The sequence below is a fragment of the Podarcis bocagei genome, assembly GCF_964188305.1.
Source record: "Podarcis bocagei genome assembly, chromosome: 7".
NCBI lineage: Eukaryota > Metazoa > Chordata > Lepidosauria > Squamata > Lacertidae > Podarcis > Podarcis bocagei.
The window spans coordinates 91,076,908-91,097,873 of NC_138132.1; the positions used below are offsets into that span (position 1 = coordinate 91,076,908).

The window sequence follows — 20,966 nt, forward strand, 5'->3', positions numbered from 1 at the left end:
GCCCCCACGGCTCTGTCCGAGGCGTCTGTCTCGACCCTCATCGGCCTGCTGGGATCGACATGCAGCAGCTGCTCCTCCGACGCGAAGAGACGCTTGAGTGCCTGAAAGGACTGCTCCGCCTGCTCTGTCCAGATGAACCTCTTTTTCTTGGAGCTAAGCGTGTCCGTGATGGCCGCTGTCTGCATAGCGAAGCCTTTGATAAACTTGCGATAGAAGTTCGCAAAGCCGACAAACCGTTGGACCTCCTTCCGGTTGCGTGGGCTTTTCCAATCCAACACCGCTCGCACCTTGGCGCTGTCCATGGCGAGCCCCTTGTCAGACAGCTTGTAGCCCAGAAAATCCACCTCAGTCACGTCGAATTGGCACTTCTCCAGCTTGGCGTAGAGCCTATGCTGCTTTAGCCTGCTCAGCACTTCCTTGACGTGTCTGTCATGCTCCTGCTGCGATTCCGAAAAGATCAGGATGTCATCTAAGAAACAGACGCACGTCTTGTAGAGAAGTCCCGCCAGCACGTGATGCATGAATGCTTGAAAAACGTGGGAGCCATTTTGCAATCCAAAAGGCATAACTCTATATTCGTAGGTGCCCAGTGGCGTGAACATGGCTGTCTTCCACTCATCTCCTTCCCGCATGCGAATGAGGTTGTACGCCCCTCGCAGGTCTAACTTGGTGAACACGCTGCCCTTCCGTACCTTAGCGAGGAGGTCGTCGATCCGGGGCATGGGGAAGTCCGATGGCTTGGTCACACTGTTTAAGATGCGATAGTCCACGACAAGTCTTTTTTGGGGCGTGTCCCGCTTCTTAACAAAGAATACAGGACTGCCCCCCGCTGCCTTGGACTCCCGGATGAAACCGCGCTCCAAATTATGATCTATGAACTCCTTGAGTTCTTGCAGTTCGTCCTCAGACATGGAATACAGCTTCCCTTTAGGCAGCGCCGCCCCCGGCAGCAGGTCAATTTTGCAGTCATATGGTCTGTGAGGGGGTAGCCTGTCTGCCTCCTTCTCGCAGAAAACCTCCAAAAATTCTGCGTACTTGTGGGGAATCGCTTGCAGCGTGCCTAGCAGCAGCTGTGTCTCCTCTTCCTCTCCTTCCTGCCGGGGCACGATGCAGTGTTCAGCACAAAAGGAAGAGCCGAAGGTCAGCTGCCTCTGGTACCACGCCAGCGTTGGGCTGTGCTTGTCCAGCCAACTCATGCCCAATACAATGGGCGTGTCCGATAGTTGAGTGACGTTGAAGCTGATGATTTCCCTGTGATTCCCAAGTCGCATCACCATTGGTGGCGTCTGCTTCACCACTTGCCCCCCGAGCAGCTCCCTGCCATCCACCGTGACAACCTGCAGGGGCAGCGTGGCCGGCAGCAACTGTATAGCGTGCCGGTCGACAAAGTCTTGCCCTATAAAGTCCGCATTGCTTCCTGAGTCAATGGTGATTGGCACGTCCATGGTGATTCCATTGGGCAGCTGGAGCGATGCGGTGAGCCTCACTACTGGTTTGGGCGGGAGGGGGTTCACGGGCTGTAAAATCTCTGGGGACTGCTTCACTGACACGTCTGGCTGGGCCCCAGTGCCTCTTCCTCCAGCCAGACTGCGTCGTTTCCCTGCTGTGGTCCTCCGTGCTGCGTTGCTGCAGTTACCATTGCTGAGGCTGCAGTGTGCTTGTGGAGCCTCCGGGGACACTCTTTCGCCATATGCCCTGGCTCCTCGCAGATGTAACACTTCCTGTTCCCTCTAGGAGGCTTCGCCGTCACTGTTGTCGGTGCTAGGGCTCTGGCTGCTGACTGAGCCCTTGCATTTCCAACCTCCATAGGTTCTGTCCCTCCTCCAGACGGAGGCGTGGATTGCGCACGCGCTGCTTCTCTGGGAAGGAAGGAGGAGCCCCTGGCTGGTTCACGCCCTCCACGCCCTTCGTCCCTGCTCCACGGACGTTCTTCCAGCCGCACCCCCACCGCCAGCGCCCTCTGAACGATCTCCTGCGTGGTCCGGGGTCTCTCCCCCCTCGCAATTTCATCTTTAACAGAGCCGTGCAATCCCTCCCAAAACAGGTCTCTTACAGGGGCCGAATCTCTGTCCCATTCCAGGGCACTGACCAAAGCGAAAAAGCGGGCATGGTACTGCCTTACGCTGGCCCTTCCTTGCTTCAGTCCATGTATCTGCTGCCGAGCAAGATCCACGTCAATGCTTGATAAAAAACATCCATCCATCGCTTTAATAAAGGCATCCGCATTTTGGAGCGCCGGATCATTATCCCTCCACAAATTGCGCAGCCATGCTTTAGCATCCCCATGCAAATGGGACATGATGAATCCCACTTTCTCTTGCTCATCTCTAAAGTCTTTATTCAGCAGTTGCAGTGCGCACATTACGTCTGCTCTAAAATTGGGGTACTGTTGCAGGTTCCCATCGAAGTGAGAGACCAGACCGCCTGTTCGTCTCGCCAACCCAATTCCCTCCTGTCTGGGTGTCAGTTGCCCTTGCTTCGTAAGCATGTCCAACCTGACCTGGGGATCCCTGCAGGCGGCAGCTGCCTCCTCCTCTCTCTTCCTGGATGCGAGAGCCTCGACATTCAGTTGTGACACTGCTTCTCTGAGTTCCGCTATCTGCTGCTCAGCCGTCATGTCGGCTGCCGTTCGTGAGCTCGCTAGTAGGCACCTGCTTCTCTCCTCTCCTCGAGGCTGTAGATGCCCACAATAGAGAGACGGAGCTTACTGTCAGAGCTGCTTCAAGATCCTAGCTCACAGAGGATCACGCTAGCCAGCGATCATTAAGTAAAAGTCTTTATTGAATTACAGTTTCCATTCTCACGCTGCTGCGTGCAACTCTACGTCTAGTGGCTAGATCGGCGAAGCTCCGTCTGAGTCTCCGCCCCTTGTGCACCAACTTACTATCCTAGCCCTGCTCCACCTTTTCCGCCTGACTGTTCTCCTCTGGGTCCCTCTGCCCCCCGGGGTCTCTTCCTTCCGGGATTCTTCTGACGCCGACCCCCCGGACCCCCCTGTCTCCTTGCGCCGGGCTTTAGGACCTGGCTCTCTTTCAGGGCTGCCTACTGCATCACTTTCCTGTGCATTTGAACTTGGCGCGCGCGCCCAACCTTCCACTTTCCGTCTGACCGTTTCTTCGCTCCCCGATGGAGGTGTGGCCACTCCTGACTCATGCCCTCCCCCCTGTTGTGAGCTGCCAGCGCTTGCTCCCTGGCTCCCTTCCTCTTCCCTGCTCTCTGGCGGTGACGCTGGTCCCGATTTCCAACTGCTCTCCCCTGAGTCCCCTCTGGCTCTATCTTCCTGGGGTGCCCCCCTAGACTCCCCCCTTGCCCTGGCCACTGGTGCTCCTTTCTGTGAATCTTCTGATTCACTGGAAAGGCTCGGAGATCTCAGGTCGTCGTCATCACTCATCTTTTCTTCTGCCTCCTCCCCTTCGCTCTCTGTTTCCTCCCTTGCTCTTGCCTCTGCTCTTGAACCCCTGACAACTACGCTCTGAAAGCCAGGATTGACTTTCCACCCCCACCCTGCTTAGGTGGCGAGCCGATTTGGGCTCGCCCGCAGAGGCTGATGGACCCTGATAGATTCCGTCAAGCCTTGCGGGACCTTGCTCCCCCTGGCGACTCATTGACTGAGCTTGTTGAGGGTTGGAATACCCAGCTCCTGGCAGCCATCGATGAGATCGCACCTAAGCGCCCTCTGCGACCCCGCAGAAACCGGGCTCCCTGGTTTACCGAGGAGCTTCGGAAAATGAAGCGGGACCTCAGACGGCTAGAGCGAGTATGGCGGGGTGCCCGTGACGGAGCCTCAAGAACATCTTATAGGGTTTTTATGAAAACCTATGAGATGGCAGTGAAGGCCGCTAAGAAGTCTTACTTCTCGGCCTCCATTGCATCCGCTAGCTCTCGCCTGGCGCAATTATTTAGTATAATTCGGTCTTTAACGTCCCTTGAAGGACAGCCAAATTTAAATAACAATCTGACACACAGCTGTGAGGCATTTGCGAGCTTTTTTGCGGAGAAGGTCCTGTTGCTCCGCCATGACCTCCCTGCCAATTTGGATACAATAAAGGAACTGGAGGCCCCTCGACTGTCCTCGGGTCCAGTATTGGACCACTTTGACCGGATATCTCCAGCCGATGTGGACAGATTCCTCCAAGCTGGAAAGCCCACCACCTGTCCTCTTGACCCGTGCCCATCATGGCTGATTAGAGCGTGTCCAGACGAGGTGCGGGCCCCCCTGGGGGATATCATCAATTTGTCCCTTGGCACCGGGATATTCCCAGGGGAACTGAAGGAGGCGGTGGTGCGTCCGCTCTTAAAGAAAACATCATTAGATCCCTTAGATCTATCCAATTACCGCCCGGTCTCGAATCTTCCATTCCTGGGTAAGGTGATTGAGAGAGCGGTTGCTGAACAGCTTGGTAGGTTTCTGGATGAAACATCTGCTTTGGATCCATTCCAGTCCGGCTTCCGTGCTGGTCATGGGACCGAGACGGCTCTGGTCGCCCTAACAGATGATCTCCGCAGGCAGCTGGATTGAGGCGGGTCGGGGCTGCTGATTCTTCTAGATCTGTCAGCAGCCTTTGACATGGTCGATCATGAACTCCTGGACCACCGCCTTGCCGACGTGGGGATCCAGGGCACAGTCCTTCAATGGCTGCGCTCGTTTCTCTCTGATCGGGGACAGAGGGTGGCGCTTGGGGGGGAATTGTCATCGCGTCACTCCTTGGTGTGTGGAGTGCCTCAGGGTGCGATTCTCTCCCCGATGCTTTTTAACATCTTTATGCGCCCCCTCGCCCAGCTTGTCCGGAGTTTTGGGCTGGGTTGCCATCAGTATGCTGATGACACCCAACTCTATCTGTTGATGGATGGCCATCCTAACTCGGCCCCAGACACAATGACCAGATGTTTGGAAGCTGTGGCTGGATGGTTACGTGGGAGCCGGTTGAAGTTAAATCCTTCGAAGACAGAGGTCCTCTGGTTGGGGCGGGACGATATGGGATCGAGGGGGCAACTCCCATCTCTTGCGGGGGTGCAATTAGTGCCAGCACCGTCTGTTAAGAGTTTGGGTGTAATCTTCGATACCTCCCTCTCTATGGAGGCACAGATTACAGCTATAACAAAGGCGGCATTTTTCCATCTCCGCCAAGCTAAGCAGTTGGCCCCTTATCTCTCTCGCCCTGACCTAGCCACTGTGATCCATGCGACGGTCACCTCCAGACTGCATTATTGTAACTCGCTCTACGTGGGGCTGCCCTTGAGACTGACCCAGAAACTCCAGCGGGTGCAGAATGCCGCGGCGAGACTCCTTATGGGGTCTTCGCTGCGAGATCACATTCATCCAGTACTATACCAGCTGCACTGGCTCCCGGTGGAGTACAGGATCAGGTTTAAGGTGCTGGTTTTAACCTTTAAAGCCCTATACGGCCTAGGACCCTCGTACCTACGGGACCGCCTCTCCTGGTATGCCCCACAGAGAAACCTACGGTCTGCAAATAATAACACCCTCAAGGTCCCAGGCCTCAAAGAGGTTAGGCTGGCCTCAACTAGAGCCAGGGCCTTCTCGGCTGCGGCTCCAACCTGGTGGAATGCTCTGTCACAAGAGACTAGGGCCCTGCGGGACCTGACATCCTTCCGCAGGGCCTGCAAGACAGAGTTGTTCCGCCAGGCCTTTGGTCAGGGCGCAGCCTGACTCCCTCCTCTGGCAACCTGCACAGAATTTTGTTTAATCGGTTGCCATCAATTTGATTTTAACTAATTTTTATAATGAAATATTTTTAGAATGTGTTATTATTTGATTGTTTATTTGATTGTTGTTAGCCGCCCTGAGCCCGGCTCAGCTGGGGAGGGCGGGATATAAATAAATTTTATTATTATTATTATTATTATTATTATTATTATTATTATTATTATTATTATTATATTACAAATCAGGAATTAAGTGCCACCCTCACTCCTCCGACAATTACACTCCCCTTGCTTCCATCACATAGTACCATCCACTCAAGTCTCACTTTGGCAAAACACTCAAAACATTCCACAACGCATCATCATGTCCAAATCCAGCAGTTGCAAAGACAAAAAACCAACATCTCTCACTTGGAATAACACAAACACCTTTTCCCCATCTGTTATCAAGGGAGATTAAACCCTTCCCCACCAAGAGACCCTCACCCTGGGGAGGGGGGTGGGCTTCAGGCCCAGCCACCAACGCCCTTGAGTCTTGACCCTCACAGAACAATAATGGCGGAAGAAGAATAAACTGAAAAGGACAAATCTGAGCAGGGATAGGAATGGCTAGCACCTTCTGAGATAGCAGCTACAGTGGATGCACCACTGAGTTGGATGGCTTTAAAAGAGGACTGGACAAATTCATGGAGGAGAAGGTCACAGGGGCCACTAGCCAGGATGCCTCTGCTCTGCCTCCATGGCTGGAAGCAGAAATGCTGGAAACAGGAAGGGACTGTGCTCTTCCGCTCAGGTCCTGTGGTGAAGGTTTCTCACAGACTGGCCACTATGAGAAGGGGAGGCTGGACTGAACCAGGCTCTTCTTGTGTCCTTCACTTGCTCTTTGACTTCTTTTGCTGACTTTCACCATGGCTATCACCAGTGCTTTCTTTCTGGGGGGATGCCAGGGCACGCATATCCCTAAACATTTTGTGAATCTAAGTTTGGCCTCATTGAGCGGCAGTTTTTCAATATGAGTGGGAAAATGAGAGTACCCCTAAACATTTTTTTAAGAAAAAAAGCACTGGTTGCCATGGGCAAAAAGGACAATGGGAAAGCTACCTATTGCCACATTCTGAGCTGATTGACATGTGTTCTGGTATTGTTTGGGGGGGGGGACTACTTGGCTCAGTGGTGGTCTGCTGGCTGAGCTCCTTTGGCCAACACCTCTGTGCAAGCAGGTATCAGGTAATAAGTACCTGAAGGGTGGGAAGAGCAGAAACATCCTAGATGTTTCCTAACCAGCTCTACCCCACCAACCCCAGTTCCTTCCCACTCCCCACAGTTACCAATACCAGGAGGGGGAAATGTACAAAATGGTAATCACTTAGCAAATAAGCTATGTTTACAATTTAATTGATACGATTTATACTGATTGCAGGATTCAGTCTTTTCTCCAGGGTAGAATTCATGCAGCCTTGCTGAGAAATCTTCCTTGTCAACAGTTTGGATGCTTTTCTCTCTCATGTTTTTCTCCAGGGACATCTGCTTTAGAGATGGCCTTGGGCCCCCGAATCTTCCTGGCTGCGCTAGCTCTAGTTCATCAGCCCCTGATAGTCAGTGACCCCACAGACTCGGCCACACTGGACCGGCTCCAGGAGCATGAGAAGCTGATGAAAACAGAAATGGGACGCCTGCAGACAGAATTTGACCAAAAGGGCTGGAGCTGGGACCCAAGGCAGAGCCGGGAGGATTGGGTGACAATCGATCCGGCAGCAGGGGATGGAACCTGGGATGGGTGGCACTACGTATTGCTGGTCATTCTCATCCTGTTTGGGTGCTGCAGACACGCCATAGAGAAGGAACCCAGTTATGACTCCAGCACAGACAGCTCCAGCACCACCACCGATGAAGAAGACTATGACGACACTGACACAGAATCCGAATACGACGAATCCAAGCAAAAAATGCTGGAGACCTTCTATGACCAGTACGTTGACCTGGAAACCAGTCATCTGACCACCATGTGTGATTTTGTGGAGACCTTTGTGAATGGCTTGCTGGAGGCTTGTCGCGGAGCCCTTCCCTACCAGAACACCCTCCTTGTGCTGGAGAATTGCATCGGGGTGGACAGTGCCTTTGAAGGATGGCACACACAGAAGCCTTCCAAAGCTTTCCGCGTTCTCGTGCCCATACAACCACCTAGGGGGTACTCTTTCCACATTGAAACTAGTGAATCTGAGGGTGCCCCAAGCACACATGGACACATCTTGGTGGAGACAGAATGTGTGTGCAAGAGAGAGAGGCTCCTGGGGGACGTGGTGTGTTTCCTTCACCATCAAGAGAAAGAACTGAGCAGTGACAAGCAAGGAATCTTCCTTTTCCACGTTTCGTGCACCAGCTTCCACTTGGATGTGGAGAAAACCATCCACTGGTTCCAAGGCCTGGTGGGCAAGGCCTGGCCCAGTATCCAGCCGAAGTACAACCTTGACCTTGTGCCTCAGCCTTCTTATTCAGCATGTCAACTGAAATTGGCATTCCGGTCAGGCAGGTCGATCTCTGTTGACATCATACTCGGGGTGCAGCAAGGAGACTCCTTGGTCTTCCTGGCCACCCAACCTGCCGAGATGGATCGTTTGACTGGCACTGTCTGGCAGAAGTCCTTTGCTGTCCAGGAGCTGCTCTTTTTTAAGTGGGTGAGCCAGCGAGTCCCAGAGGAGAGCTGCCACCTGAAATGTCTCCAGATCATAATCTATTTCTTTTAAATAAAGAAAATTATTTTTATTGCATTTTTTCCAGATAAAGACACAGTCAGATATGCAAAGAAACAAGAATAAGAAAAGAAAAAACAACAACACATCGTTTCAGAACTTTTTTCAGTCTTCTACCGGACTTCCCCACATCTCCCTCACCGTGCATTCTTAACAATAAAAATATCAGCAAATTATAACCTTGTTTCATGCGTTTCTTTTGTACTTTCAGATCATTGCATTTTAAGTTTAAATTACTTAATTAATTAACTCTAAAAGCAAATATGATGTTATTTTAAACATTTAAACATTAGTCCTTTCATTGATATTACTTAGTTTCATATATCATCCACTCTCATTGCTGGAGCTAACCTTTCCAAATCATGCGAATTCTTATGATTCATATAGCTTGTAAAATTTTTGCAAATAGTCCTTAATTTTTTTCCAGTCCTCCTCCATTGCTTCTTCTCCCAAATCTCGGATCCTGGCAGTCATCTCGGCCAATTCCATATAGTCCATCAATTGCGTTTGCCAGTCTTCCAGTGTGGGTAAATCTTGAGTCTTCCAATATTTTGCAATAAGAATTCTTGCTGCTGTGGTTGCATACATAAAAAACGTTCTGTCCTTCTTTAACACCTTTTGGCCGACAATACCCAAGAGAAAGGCCTCTGGTTTCTTAGGGAAGGTGTACTTAAACACCTTTTTTAACTCATTGTAAATCATTTCCCAGAAGGCCTTCACTTTTGGACAAGTCCACCATAGGTGGAAGAATGTCCCTTCAGCCTCCTTGCATTTCCAACATTTATTATCAGACAAGTGATATATCTTAGCAAGCTTGACTGGGGTCATGTACCACCTGTATATCATTTTCATAATGTTTTCTTTCAAGGCATTACATGCCGTAAATTTCATACCGGTGGTCCATAACTTTTCCCAGTCTTCAAACATAATGTTGTACCCAATGTCTTGAGCCCATTTTATCATAGCTGATTTAACTGTCTCATCCTGAGTGTTCCATTTAAGCAGCAAGTTATACATTCTCGATAGTAACTTAGTCTTTGGTTCTAACAATTCTGTCTCTAGTTTCGATTTTTCCACCTGGAATCCTGTTTTTTTATCCATCTTAAACACCTCTTGAATTTGAGCATAATGAAACCAATCTTGCACCTTATTCTTTAGTTTTTCGTAGCTCTGTAATCTCCAATTTTCTCCAATTTTTTCTATTATTTCCCCATATTTCAGCCAGCCGGCCTCCATATTGGGTTTTTTCCGAGCCTTAGCCTCCACTGGTGATAACCACCTCGGTGTCTTACTTTCTAGTAAGTCTTTATATTTTGTCCAGACCATAAATATTGCTTTTCTGACAATATGGTTTTTAAACATTTTGTGAGTCCTTACCTTGTCGTACCACAGATATGCATGCCATCCTAACGAATTATTAAACCCTTCCAGATCTAGGACATCCGTGTTTTCTAAAAGCAACCAATCTTTCATCCAGCAGAAGGCTGCAGCTTCATAATATAACCTTAAGTCTGGCAGGGCAAACCCCCCTCTTTCTTTTGCATCAGTTAATATTTTAAACTTTATTCGGGGCTTTTTGCCCTGCCAAACAAACTTTGAGATATCCTTCTGCCACTTTCCAAAACATTCCACTCTGTCCACGATCTGTAGGGTTTGAAACAAGAACAACATCTTTGGCAAAACATTCATTTTTATAGCTGCTATTCGACCCAACAAGGAAAGTTTCAGTCTTGACCAAGTTTCCAAGTCCTTTTTAACTTCTGACCAACATTTTTCATAGTTATCTTTAAATAAGTTCAAATTTTTGGAAGACAAGTTGACCCCCAGGTATTTCACTTTTTTAACCACATTTAACTCTGTTTCCTTCTGAAACCCATCTGTTTCTAAAGGTGTCAAATTTTCCCCCAAAACTTTAGTTTTTTGTTTATTCAACTTAAAACCCGCCACCCAACCAAAATCATGGATCAGTTCTAGAACTCTTTTTGTACTAGATTCTGGCTCCTGTAGTGTTAAAACCAAGTCATCTGCAAAAGCTTTCAGTTTGTATTGTTTCACTCCGACCCGTATTCCTTGAACCAGCCGGTCCTCCCTAATCATATTCAAAAGCACCTCCAGGACTGAAATAAATAATAAAGGGGGAAAGGGGGCACCCCTGTCGTGTTCCTTTTTCAATTTTAAACTCTTCTGTCACCACGTTGTTCACTATCAACTTAGCTTTTTGTTCTGAATAAATTGCTTCTAAACCATTTTCAAACCCCCGTCCCACTCCCATCCCTTCCAAGTTCTTCTTCATGAACTTCCAAGAAATATTGTCAAAGGCCTTCTCCGCATCTATGAAGATTAACACTGCTTTAGTGTTAATATTGGTTTGCAACAGTTCCAGAATATCAATAATGTTCCTGGTATTGTCAAACAAGTGTCTGCCTGGGAGAAAGCCTGCCTGGTCCTTATGAATTACTTCATTTAATACCTTTTTAAGTCTATTTGCCAAAATGTCCGCAAAAATTTTGTAATCCACATTTAGGAGTGAGATGGGACGGTAGTTCTTAAGCTGGGTCTTTTCAGTTTCCAATTTGGGTATCAATGTGATGAAAGCTTCTTTCCACGTTTCCGGTGCCCTCCTTCCCTCCATAATCTGATTACAGACCTCCATTAGTGGTTGTGTCAAATAGTCTTTTAATATCTTATAGTACTTGGAGGTAAGTCCATCTGGGCCTGGAGATTTGCCTAGTTGCATATTCTGAATGGCACCCTCGATTTCCTGTAGTGTTATTCTGTAGTTCAAGATTGATCTCTTCTCCTGAGGTAATTTTGGTAAGCCATTATCTTTCAAAAATTGATCTATCTCTGATACTTCCTCAGGCCCTTGCGTATACAATTTTTTGAAATATTTCTGGAAACACTTTCTAATTTCATCTGGTTTCTGAATATTTCTCCCTTCAACCTCTAAGTTAGTAACGAAGTTCAGCTTTTCTCTCTTCTTCAACTGCCATGCTAGCAGTTTTCCACATTTGTTTGCCGATTCAAATGATCTTTGTTTCATTTGTTTAATTTTCCATTCCACTTCTTGGTTTATCAGTTTCGTATATTGTGCTTGGTGAAATTTGATTTCTCTTAGAATCTCTTTTGATTTTGGTTTTAGTCTCAATTTTTTTCTCTCCATCTCTTATCTTATCTAATATCTTATCCTTTTTTCCATTCCAGAGTTTTTTCTTGATCGTATTCTGTTGTATCAGAAACCCTCTCATTACAGCTTTACTTGCGTCCCAGATTACTCTCTTTTCCACTGAAGTGTTCAAATTAATTTCAAAGTAGTCCTTTAAAGTTTTTTGGGCCTTCTTTACAATCTCTTGATCTCTTAGTAGGGTGTCATTCATTTTCCATCTGAAGGAACCGGCTGGAGTGAGTCTCAATTCCATTTTCAACGCGTTATGGTCGGAGCAGGTCTTTGGGCAGATTTCCACTCTTCTGGTCTTAGGTGCCAGCCCTCTAGTTGTCCATATTTGGTCGATTCTTGTCCATGACAGGTGGGCCTCAGAAAAGAATGTTCCTTCTTTACCTAGGGGGTTTCTTGTCCTCCAAATGTCAATCAAATCCATATTGTCGATTAGTTCAAAAAAAGTTTTTGGTAGTCTGCCATCTTTGGTTAGATTTTGATTTTGTGACTTATCCATATAAGTAGAGACCACCCCATTCATATCTCCCATCATAATGATGTTAGAATAATCCAGATAGTCCAGCAATGTCTCATGTAGCTTCTTATAAAATTCCGATTTCCCCTCATTTGGTGCATAAATTCCTAATATCAAAAATTTTTCTCCTTGAGTTTGTATTTCAATTGCCAAAATTCTTCCTTGCTCATCTTTAAACAGAAATTTCGGTGACAAGTTCTCCTTTGCATATATCAACACACCTCTCTTTTTAATTCTTGGCCCAATCTTTTATTGATTAGCACTTTCCTATGGAGTCTAGTCACATGTGTTTCCTGCAAGCAGATAATGTCCAATTGTTCTTTTTTCAAAATATGAAAGATCCTTCTTTTTTCCGGGGAATTTGCTCCATGAATGTTCCAACTATACAGCTGCAGAGACATCCTGAATCAATCTGTTGTTCCTCTTTATGGGGTGTCCTTCTTTTCGTCTGGGCCCGAGGGGGAAGGTGTTGGTTCTATTCCAGGCTGTGGCTGTGGCCAAGGAACTGCTACTCCCTTCTGCAGGTCCTCTCCGTGGTCGTGCAGGAACTTCTGGTTGTCCTCTGTTGTTTTGATTTTAACTTTCTTTCCTTTGTAGTTGAAAGATAAACCTTGGGGAAACTCCCACCTGTAGGGAATCCCGTTGCCTCTCAGTAGTCTTGCTAAGTCAGTATATACGGTTCTAAGGTCCAAGAGTTGTTTTGGTATATCTTTGTAAATTTCTGCCCTTTTGTCTTGAATATCAAGCGATTTCTTGAAATGAAGGTCTAATATTTTGTCTCTCTCCTGTTTAGATCTCAGAATGATCAAACAATCTCTGGGCCTGTCCCTCCTTGCAGCTCTTCCCAATCTGAATGCAGTTGTTATTTTAAAATCTTTATCTGCTTCTATACCCCAGAACTTAGAAAATTCTACTGTCAGGTAGCCAATCAAATCTTCTTTCTCAAGCTCTGGGATAGATCTTAGTCTCAAATTATTTTCCCGATTTCTCAATTCCACCATAGACAGGTAGGCCTGCTGGTCACTGATGTGCTTGTGTAGTGGCCTTACCTCCCCTTTTATGGCCTCAACTTTCTGATTTGCTTGATCTGCCTTTAAATTGGCTGCCTCAGCCAATTTCCGATTCTCAGAAGTTGCTTCTTTAAGATTTCCAATTGCTTGTGTATGTTGTGCAACTTGTTCAGACAGTTTTGTAATAGAGGATGTGGCTAGGTCAATTTTTGCCGTCTGGTCATCCACCTTCTTGTTTAAGATTGCAAATTGTTCTAGCATTTCCTTTAAGAAGGTATCAGATCCTCCTGCAGCCATGTCCTCTGTTGTTGGCTGTTCAACTTCCTTTAATACAGCTGGGACAGATGATCTACGTGGCTGAGTAGTCAAAGTTGTTTGCACAAGTTGAGCTTGCCTTGCTTTCGTTTTTGCAGATCTTGTTTTCGGTGGGCCACTCATTCCACACCTGTCTATGAGTCAAGGTCAAATTGTCTATTATCCCATGGGAAAGACAGTTCCCAAATGTAAATAACAGAACAGCAGAGAGTCAAAATAAAGTTTGTTCCCAGGACTTGTAGATCCAAAGTTCCACTAGGGGGAGTGTTATTACAGTTCAGAAAAGAAAGAAAGAGGTTTGTCCACCATTAAAGTCCCTGCAGTCCCAAACAGTTTAACAATAGTCCTTCAAACTTTTTTAACTTACAGAGCACTTCCCAGGTTGTCACAAAGTCTCGTCTAAAAGGTGCAAGTTACAGTTGCATAATTGTATCTTCCAATAACACTCAACTGTAGCACTTTCTATTTTAGATACAGTTTCCGCAATGACAGTTCTCTTTTCTCCTGTCAGTCCGATATTTGGTGTCTTAAATTTTTATAATCCATAGAGAGGAGGAGAATCCCAATTAAAATCCAACACAGTAGAAAAAAAAAGAAACTTGTCTTTTCCCTCTTACATACCAGTTCCGCCAACACACGATAGTTCCAAATTTATAATCCCTTTAAATTGCTTCCCGCTTGTCAATTTCTTTGCCTTTGATCTTTAAGCACAGCCGGGAGACGGACTTCCTGTTTTTCGTCCCCCGCTTTCAGCCGAATTCAAAATTTATAATCCCAAAAAGAATAGTCCTTACTCACGAGTAAGTAATTTGGAGTCTGATGTTTCAGGAAGAAAGGTCAGCGCTCATCAGCAGCAGCCGCGTGGCTTCACTCCCGCAGAAAGAGCGATGAACTCACAGCACCGCTTCCCCTCCACGCTTCCGGAGCCCCTTACGGGGTCCCTTCTTCGTTTTGGGGGTCGCTCCAGGTGCCCGCCGAGTCCCACGGCCACGGGCTCACTCTGCCCGTGGTTTTTCTTGGTGGGTCGTCGCTGTGCCGCAGCAGACGACCCTTTTCTGCGGAGCCCCTCTTCAGAGACCGAAGAGGACCGCCATTGCTGTTTCGCGCCGCCTCCGGAAGTCAGATCATAATCTATTTCAAAGAGTCCAGCCCATCAGAGGGGAAGAACATGGTGCTCACCAACTATCACTACAAGACTTGCCTGATGCATCTCTTGCTCTTTCAGCCCCCGTTGGACTGGGGCCCTGAGAGCTCTGCACGAAGACTTCAGGACATCCTCTTGTATATGCACACCGCCCTGCAGGAGATATATCTTCAGCATTTCCTTATTGGTAACATCTCCTTGCCTATCCAGATCCCGATGCCCAGGGTCCTCCGGAGAGCAAGACCCGTCAATCTTTTCAGGCACTTGGCAGAGGACCCAAACCTTCATGCCAAGGCAATGAAGGAGTTTGCAGAGGTTGTACAAGCAGTGAGGGCTCTGTTGACAGGGTACCGACAGGAGCAAAAGTCAGCTCTGCTAGAAAGACCAGCCTTTTGTGGCTATTCATAGACCCACATACCCTAACAGGGTTGGAAAGGCAGAGGGCGGTGGCCAGCAATGAAACAAGGCTGGCTTAGATGTGTAGGAGCATCTCTGATCCTGCTGGGATGGTGCCATGTGGGTATCTTTATATGCTCCAGTTCCAAAAGAATTTGCTATATTAAACTTGAAATAAAGGTTCCAGCAAACTGTGTTCTTAAATGCCTGCCAGGCCTCCAATGAAGCCACTGTGTTTCACTGCTTCTCTAGGTCTACCTTTAGAAAACCCATAAACTAACCACAGGCATCTGATGGCCACAGGGCTGCAACTGCAACTTCCCCAGCTGTTTTTTCAATGGAACATGAGATGGAAGGAGGGGTCACTAATCTGTCTTGGTCTGAAAACAAAAGAAGTGTGTCGATCCCTAACTATGGCAGCACTGTCACACTGTGTGCAGGGGCCGTACCCAACACTCGTGGTGCCTGTGGCAGAAAATCCAAAGAAATTAATTAACAAGGGGCACAGCAAGCTGTTTGAACAGGGGTGGGTCGCTTCTGACCAGCCATATACTGTTGGGCTCCCATCAGCCCCAACCAGCATGGCCAAGGGCTGATGGGAGCTGTAGTCCAGCAACACCTGGGGGACCACAGTCTTCCTACCACTGAGTTGGAAAGCTGTCCTGCACATGCCTCACTCAAATGAATGGGAACCACCAGAGCATTTTTTATTCTCTTCAAAATAAGAACTGCACAATGTATCCCTGCAAAGGTTTCTAAGGACAGCAGTCTACCATGGATTCAGTCATGGGACTGAAACTGCCTTGGTCGCACTGGTTGATGATCTCCGGCGGGCTAGGGACAAAGGTGAGAGCTGTTTCCTAGTTCTGCTGGATCTCTCAGCGGCGTTTGATACCATCGACCATAGCATCCTTCTGGACCGTCTTGAGGGGCTGGGAGCTGGGGGCACTGTTATACAGTGGTTCCGCTCCTTCCTCCTGGGCCGTGTTCAGAAAGTGGTGGTGGGGGATGAGTGTTCAGACCCTTGGGCCCTCACTTGTGGGGTGCCTCAGGGTTCTGTCCTCTCCCCCATGCTTTTTAACATCTATATGAAGCCGCTGGGAGAGATCATCAGGAGGTTTGGGCTGGGTGTTCATCAGTATGCGGATGACACCCAGCTCTACCTCTCTTTTAAATCAGAACCAGTGAAGGCGGTGAAGGTCCTGTGTGAGTGTCTGGAGGCGGTTGGAGGATGGATGGCGGCTAACAGATTGAGGTTGAATCCTGACAAGACAGAAGTACTGTTTTTGGGGGACAGGAGGCGGGCAGGTGTGGAGGATTCCCTGGTCCTGAATGGGGTAACTGTGCCCCTGAAGGACCAGGTGTGCAGCCTGGGAGTCATTTTGGACTCACAGCTGTCCATGGAGGCACAGGTCACATCTGTGTCCAGGGCAGCTGTTTACCAGCTCCATCTGGTACGTAGGCTGAGACCCTATCTGCCTGCGGACTGTCTCGCCAGAGTGGTGCATGCTCTGGTTATCTCCCGCTTGGACTACTGCAATGCGCTCTACGTGGGGCTACCTTTGAAGGTGACGCGGAAACTACAACTAATCCAGAATGCGGCAGCTAGACTGGTGACTGGGAGCGGCCGCCGAGACCATATAACACCGGTCTTGAAAGACCTGCATTGGCTCCCAGTACGTTTCCGAGCACAATTCAAAGTGTTGGTGCTGACCTTTAAAGCCCTAAACGGCCTCGGTCCAGTATACCTGAAGGAGTGTCTCCACCCCCATCAGTCTGCCCGGACGCTGAGGTCCAGCGCCGAGGGCCTTCTGGCGGTTCCCTCACTGCGAGAAGCAAAGCTACAGGGAACCAGGCAGAGGGCCTTCTCGGTAGTGGCGCCCGCCCTGTGGAACGCCCTTCCAGCAGATGTCAAAGCGATAAACAACTACCTGACATTCAGGAGACATCTTAAGGCAGCCCTGTTCAGGGAAGTTTTTAACGTGTGACATTTTACTGTATTTCTGGTTTTTATGGAAGCCGCCCAGAGTGGCTGGGGAGGCCCAGCCAGATGGGCGGGGTATAAATAATAAATTATTATTATTATTATTATTATTATTATTATTATTATTATGGATTCAAGGCTGGTTATGCATGCAATTTTTGAACAGCAGCCACACAATGCCCTCTTCAGAATGCCATCCTATATTATTTTCCCTTTTAGTTTCTTTGGAAAATCTAGCAAGTTAAAAAACAAAGAGCTGTGGAAATGGTAGATGCGGATTAAATTGGGGTGTGGTGGATACGAGGTGGCATTTGGATGAGGATGTGTAAAAGCTTGCATGCATGGAGAGCAGGGATTCCTAAATAAACTGTGCAGGAGCAGCCACGCACTTGTCCAGGCTTCATGTTTCCTTCAGAATGAGGCACAGGGGACGCAGGGATATGCATACCCCCAAACATTTTGTGAAGCTAAGAATGGCCTCATTGCGGGGCAGTATTGCAATATGAGTAGGTAAATGAGAGTACAAAAATATATATATAGAAAAAAACCACTGGGCCCAGCAAAGGCTGAGGTGTCTTTAGGATTTATGGTTTATTTACAAATATATACCACCTAAGCCTACAACGGAGGAGTTCACAGCATTAGCACTCCAAGAGACCTTGCTTCTCCCATAGTTGCAATCTTCAAACAGAAATCAAGCATTGCTCTGTCTCTCTGGCTTCCCAGCCTGCCCCTTCCACTTCCAGCTTCTACCTCACATCACTCCACTTCACTCTCTGCTCTTGTCTTTGCCTTTCTAAGTACCAGCGAGTTTGAGGGAGGCCAAACCCATTTTCTGTCTGATCCACTTCCTTTGTTCCTTTGATGGCCCATTACCTAGGACAGAGTTTCAAAGGGTGTGGCAGGAGAGGATGTCAAGTGGGAAGATTGAAGGACAACCAAAGAAACATTTACACATTTCAGTATGGAATACAGTGGTGCCTCACAAGACGAATGCCTCGCAAGACGGAAAACTCGCTAGACGAAAGAGTTTTCCGTTTTGGAGGTGCTTCGCAAAACGAATCTCCTATGGGCTTGCTTCGCAAGACAAAAATGTCTTGCGAGTTCCTGCGGGGTTTTTTCCCCTCCCCCCCATTTTCCTAAGCCGCTAAGCCGCTTATCAGCTGATCCGATAAGCTGATAAGCCACTAAAAGCCGCTAATAGCGCTAATCCATCAACGGGCTTGCTTCGCAAGACGGAAAAACCGCTAGACGAAGAGAATCACAGAAAGGATTCTTTTCGTCTTGCGAGGCACCACTGTAGCATAGTATAGTATCAAAATATATGCTTTTATTTGCAGAATATGGATAAATATCTTCTCTAAATGACATCAAGTGTGTGCGAATGACTCATGTTTTTATGTAGCTGCTTTGTTTTATACTTTATGGATGTCACTTGATCATATTATAAAGTAGTTGTATTCTATTTTAGAAACCAAACACAGCTAGGAAAGGTTTCTTTTTGTTTTGCAATGTATTTCTTATCAATAAAAAATTCAGTGTGGTGCTAGCAAATTTTTATTCTCAAACTATGCCCCAGAGGAAGACGTTTGAGAACCACCGACTTGGGCTGTCATCTCACCAGGAAGCTAGTCTGGCTGTTTGAATCCTCACATATTTTATAAGGGTTAGAAGGGTTTCGGCACACATCCTACTCCCGTCCCCGCAAGTTATAACAATCTCAATAGGTGCAGAGGCCTTGCAAGCAGTTTGAGGGTGGGCTACCAAAGCCAGCCAAGAATTGTGGAGCCCTGTTCAATTTGTGGAGCCCTGTCTCTTTGTAAACTGCTTTGAGATTTATTATTATTATTTACAACCAAGCAGTGGATGCATTTTATGAAATAGATAAAAATACGTTAAAAGTGGCAACTCCATTTCAAATTAAAAGTGCAGATTAAAAACAACGCAATCCAAAACAAATTACTGTTAATTCTTTCCTTGTTATGAATGCATACAAGAAGGAATGCCTTTTTTAAAATAGTGCTTGCTGCTATGCTACACATCCATCATCTTTCTGCTTCAGAACTATTGTGTCGCTCAGATATGCCAAATTAGGTATTTATGCATTTATGTCCCATCTTTCCTCCAAGGAACTGAAGGTGCTGCACCAAGTTCTCCCAGCAAACCTGTCGTGGAGGTTATTAAGGCTGAGATGTGACTGGCTCACAATTACCAGTGAGTTTCATGGCAGAGCAGGGATTTGAACCCGGGTCCCCCAGGACCTAGCCCCAAATTCTAATCATTTATGCACTCTGGCCAAAGCCGTCTTTCCCATAGGGCTTAGTGGTTCATTGCGCCAGGGCGCCGGCCTCTCAGGGGTGCCCCAGCGAGTGGGGGAGCTGCGTGGATTTGCCGACGGCCTCCCCTTTCCCTGCAAGTCCGCCAGCTACACCCTGCCAACCATATGGCTGCCGGACGTGCAGCTTCCCTCCCAAGCCTCTGTGGGGAATGCTCTCCCGCAGCGGCATGGGGGAGAGTTGCGCCCCCTCCCCCGACGGCTGGCAGTGCACAGCTTTGCCCCCCACTATCCGTGGTAATTTGGGGGTGCTGGGTGGATATTTGCACCCCAGCGCCGCATCTGCTAAAGATGGCCCTGACTCTGGCTTAACTGATTCATTAATGTCTTAATTGGCTATGGCCCTAGAAGTGCAAGGAGCAAAAAGCACAGGGTAAGAAAAAGGAAATAATTTTTGATCCATTGTTGTTTCAACTACTCCCGACCTTTATCAAGGAAATCTACAATTTAAAAATATTTATGATTACAAAATGGAATATATTGTTGTTATAAGAATTCTAAGGTCTCAAATATAAATTTAATGTTCTTAAATGTACAAGGCAAACACATACATAAGTATATAAACCACGTATCTGAAATAGTACAGGAGAGCAATCCTGAAACCATTTTGACTCTCCCAAATTGACCTCTAATATTTCTCTGCAAGGAGGAAGGAAATGGGAAAGCCTCCCCATTGTCTTGCTTACCTGTCTTTTGGGCATATTTGTGCATGAACAGGGTGAGCCTGTGACTTCGATTCAGGAACTAAAGTATTACCCATCACAAAAGAATGTCCAGGCTGTCCAGGTAATGCAATGTGACCATTGTCAGGCATCCTGGTAGGCAGGAGTTCTGCGGTAGATCGCCTCCTTCTGTGAAGCATGTATGATGTTTTAGGCGGGTGGTCTTGGGTGGGCAATTTCAAAAGTCTATATAAGGGCTTGCGCACCATTGTTCAGGGTTCTCCTCCCTCCTGCGTGAGCACCCTGTTGCAACCGTTTAATAAAGATCAGGCTTACTAGCTGCTTTGCTTCTCAATATTCTCTGGTTGGCCTCTGTTATTTTCTCCTATCGATAGGGAACCCACCTAAGGATTCTACACGGGCTCTTGGAGACCCCAATAGGGAAAGGGAGCAGTTTTTTCTTATAACATTGTATAAAGCATTTACTCATAAACAATATATAAAAATCAGCTCTTATATATTATGATCATGAAAACAGGCATATACAACAACAAATATAGGTTGCTTATTTATTTATATCTTTAAAACTATGCATTAACAAAATTAAGATACACCTGCTGGTATGCTCTCTCTTCCCCATCCCAACATATTTTCCAACTTTTATCATCTTTCTGGTGCTATGCATTTTATTTTTTTAAAAAAGTTTTTTTAATTGATTTTCATACATTAAACCAAACAAAAAAGACATAACACATTCACACTAAAAAGAATACATAAAAAATTAACATAGGACAACAACAGATTAACTACATTAACTACAAATCACATAACACTAACTGACTTCCCTTCGTCTCGGTATCGGAATGTGTAATAATAATAATAATAATAATAATAATAATAATAATAATAATATCTTTATTGTCATTGCCCCCTCTCGGGGACAACGAAATTACTTGGCTGCTCCATCCACCCAGGTAGGGCACTTATAAAGTTTTTCTATCTGCAGTTTCT

General features: G+C 47.0%; 1 protein-coding gene across 1 annotated transcript in view; it reads left to right on the forward strand.

Annotated features, from left to right (window-relative positions):
• Positions 1–15,182, forward strand: part of LOC308590756 (inositol 1,4,5-trisphosphate receptor-interacting protein-like 1) — a 43,184-nt gene extending 28,002 nt beyond the window's left edge. Inside the window, exons 2-3 of the mRNA XM_081200959.1 lie at positions 7,186–8,387; positions 14,555–15,182. Coding sequence (XP_081057085.1) covers positions 7,203–8,387; positions 14,555–14,986 — 1,617 coding nt within the window. The 5' untranslated portion in view covers positions 7,186–7,202 and the 3' untranslated portion in view covers positions 14,987–15,182. The remainder of the gene's footprint in view (positions 1–7,185; positions 8,388–14,554) is intronic.
• The last annotated feature ends 5,784 nt before the right edge of the window (positions 15,183–20,966 follow it).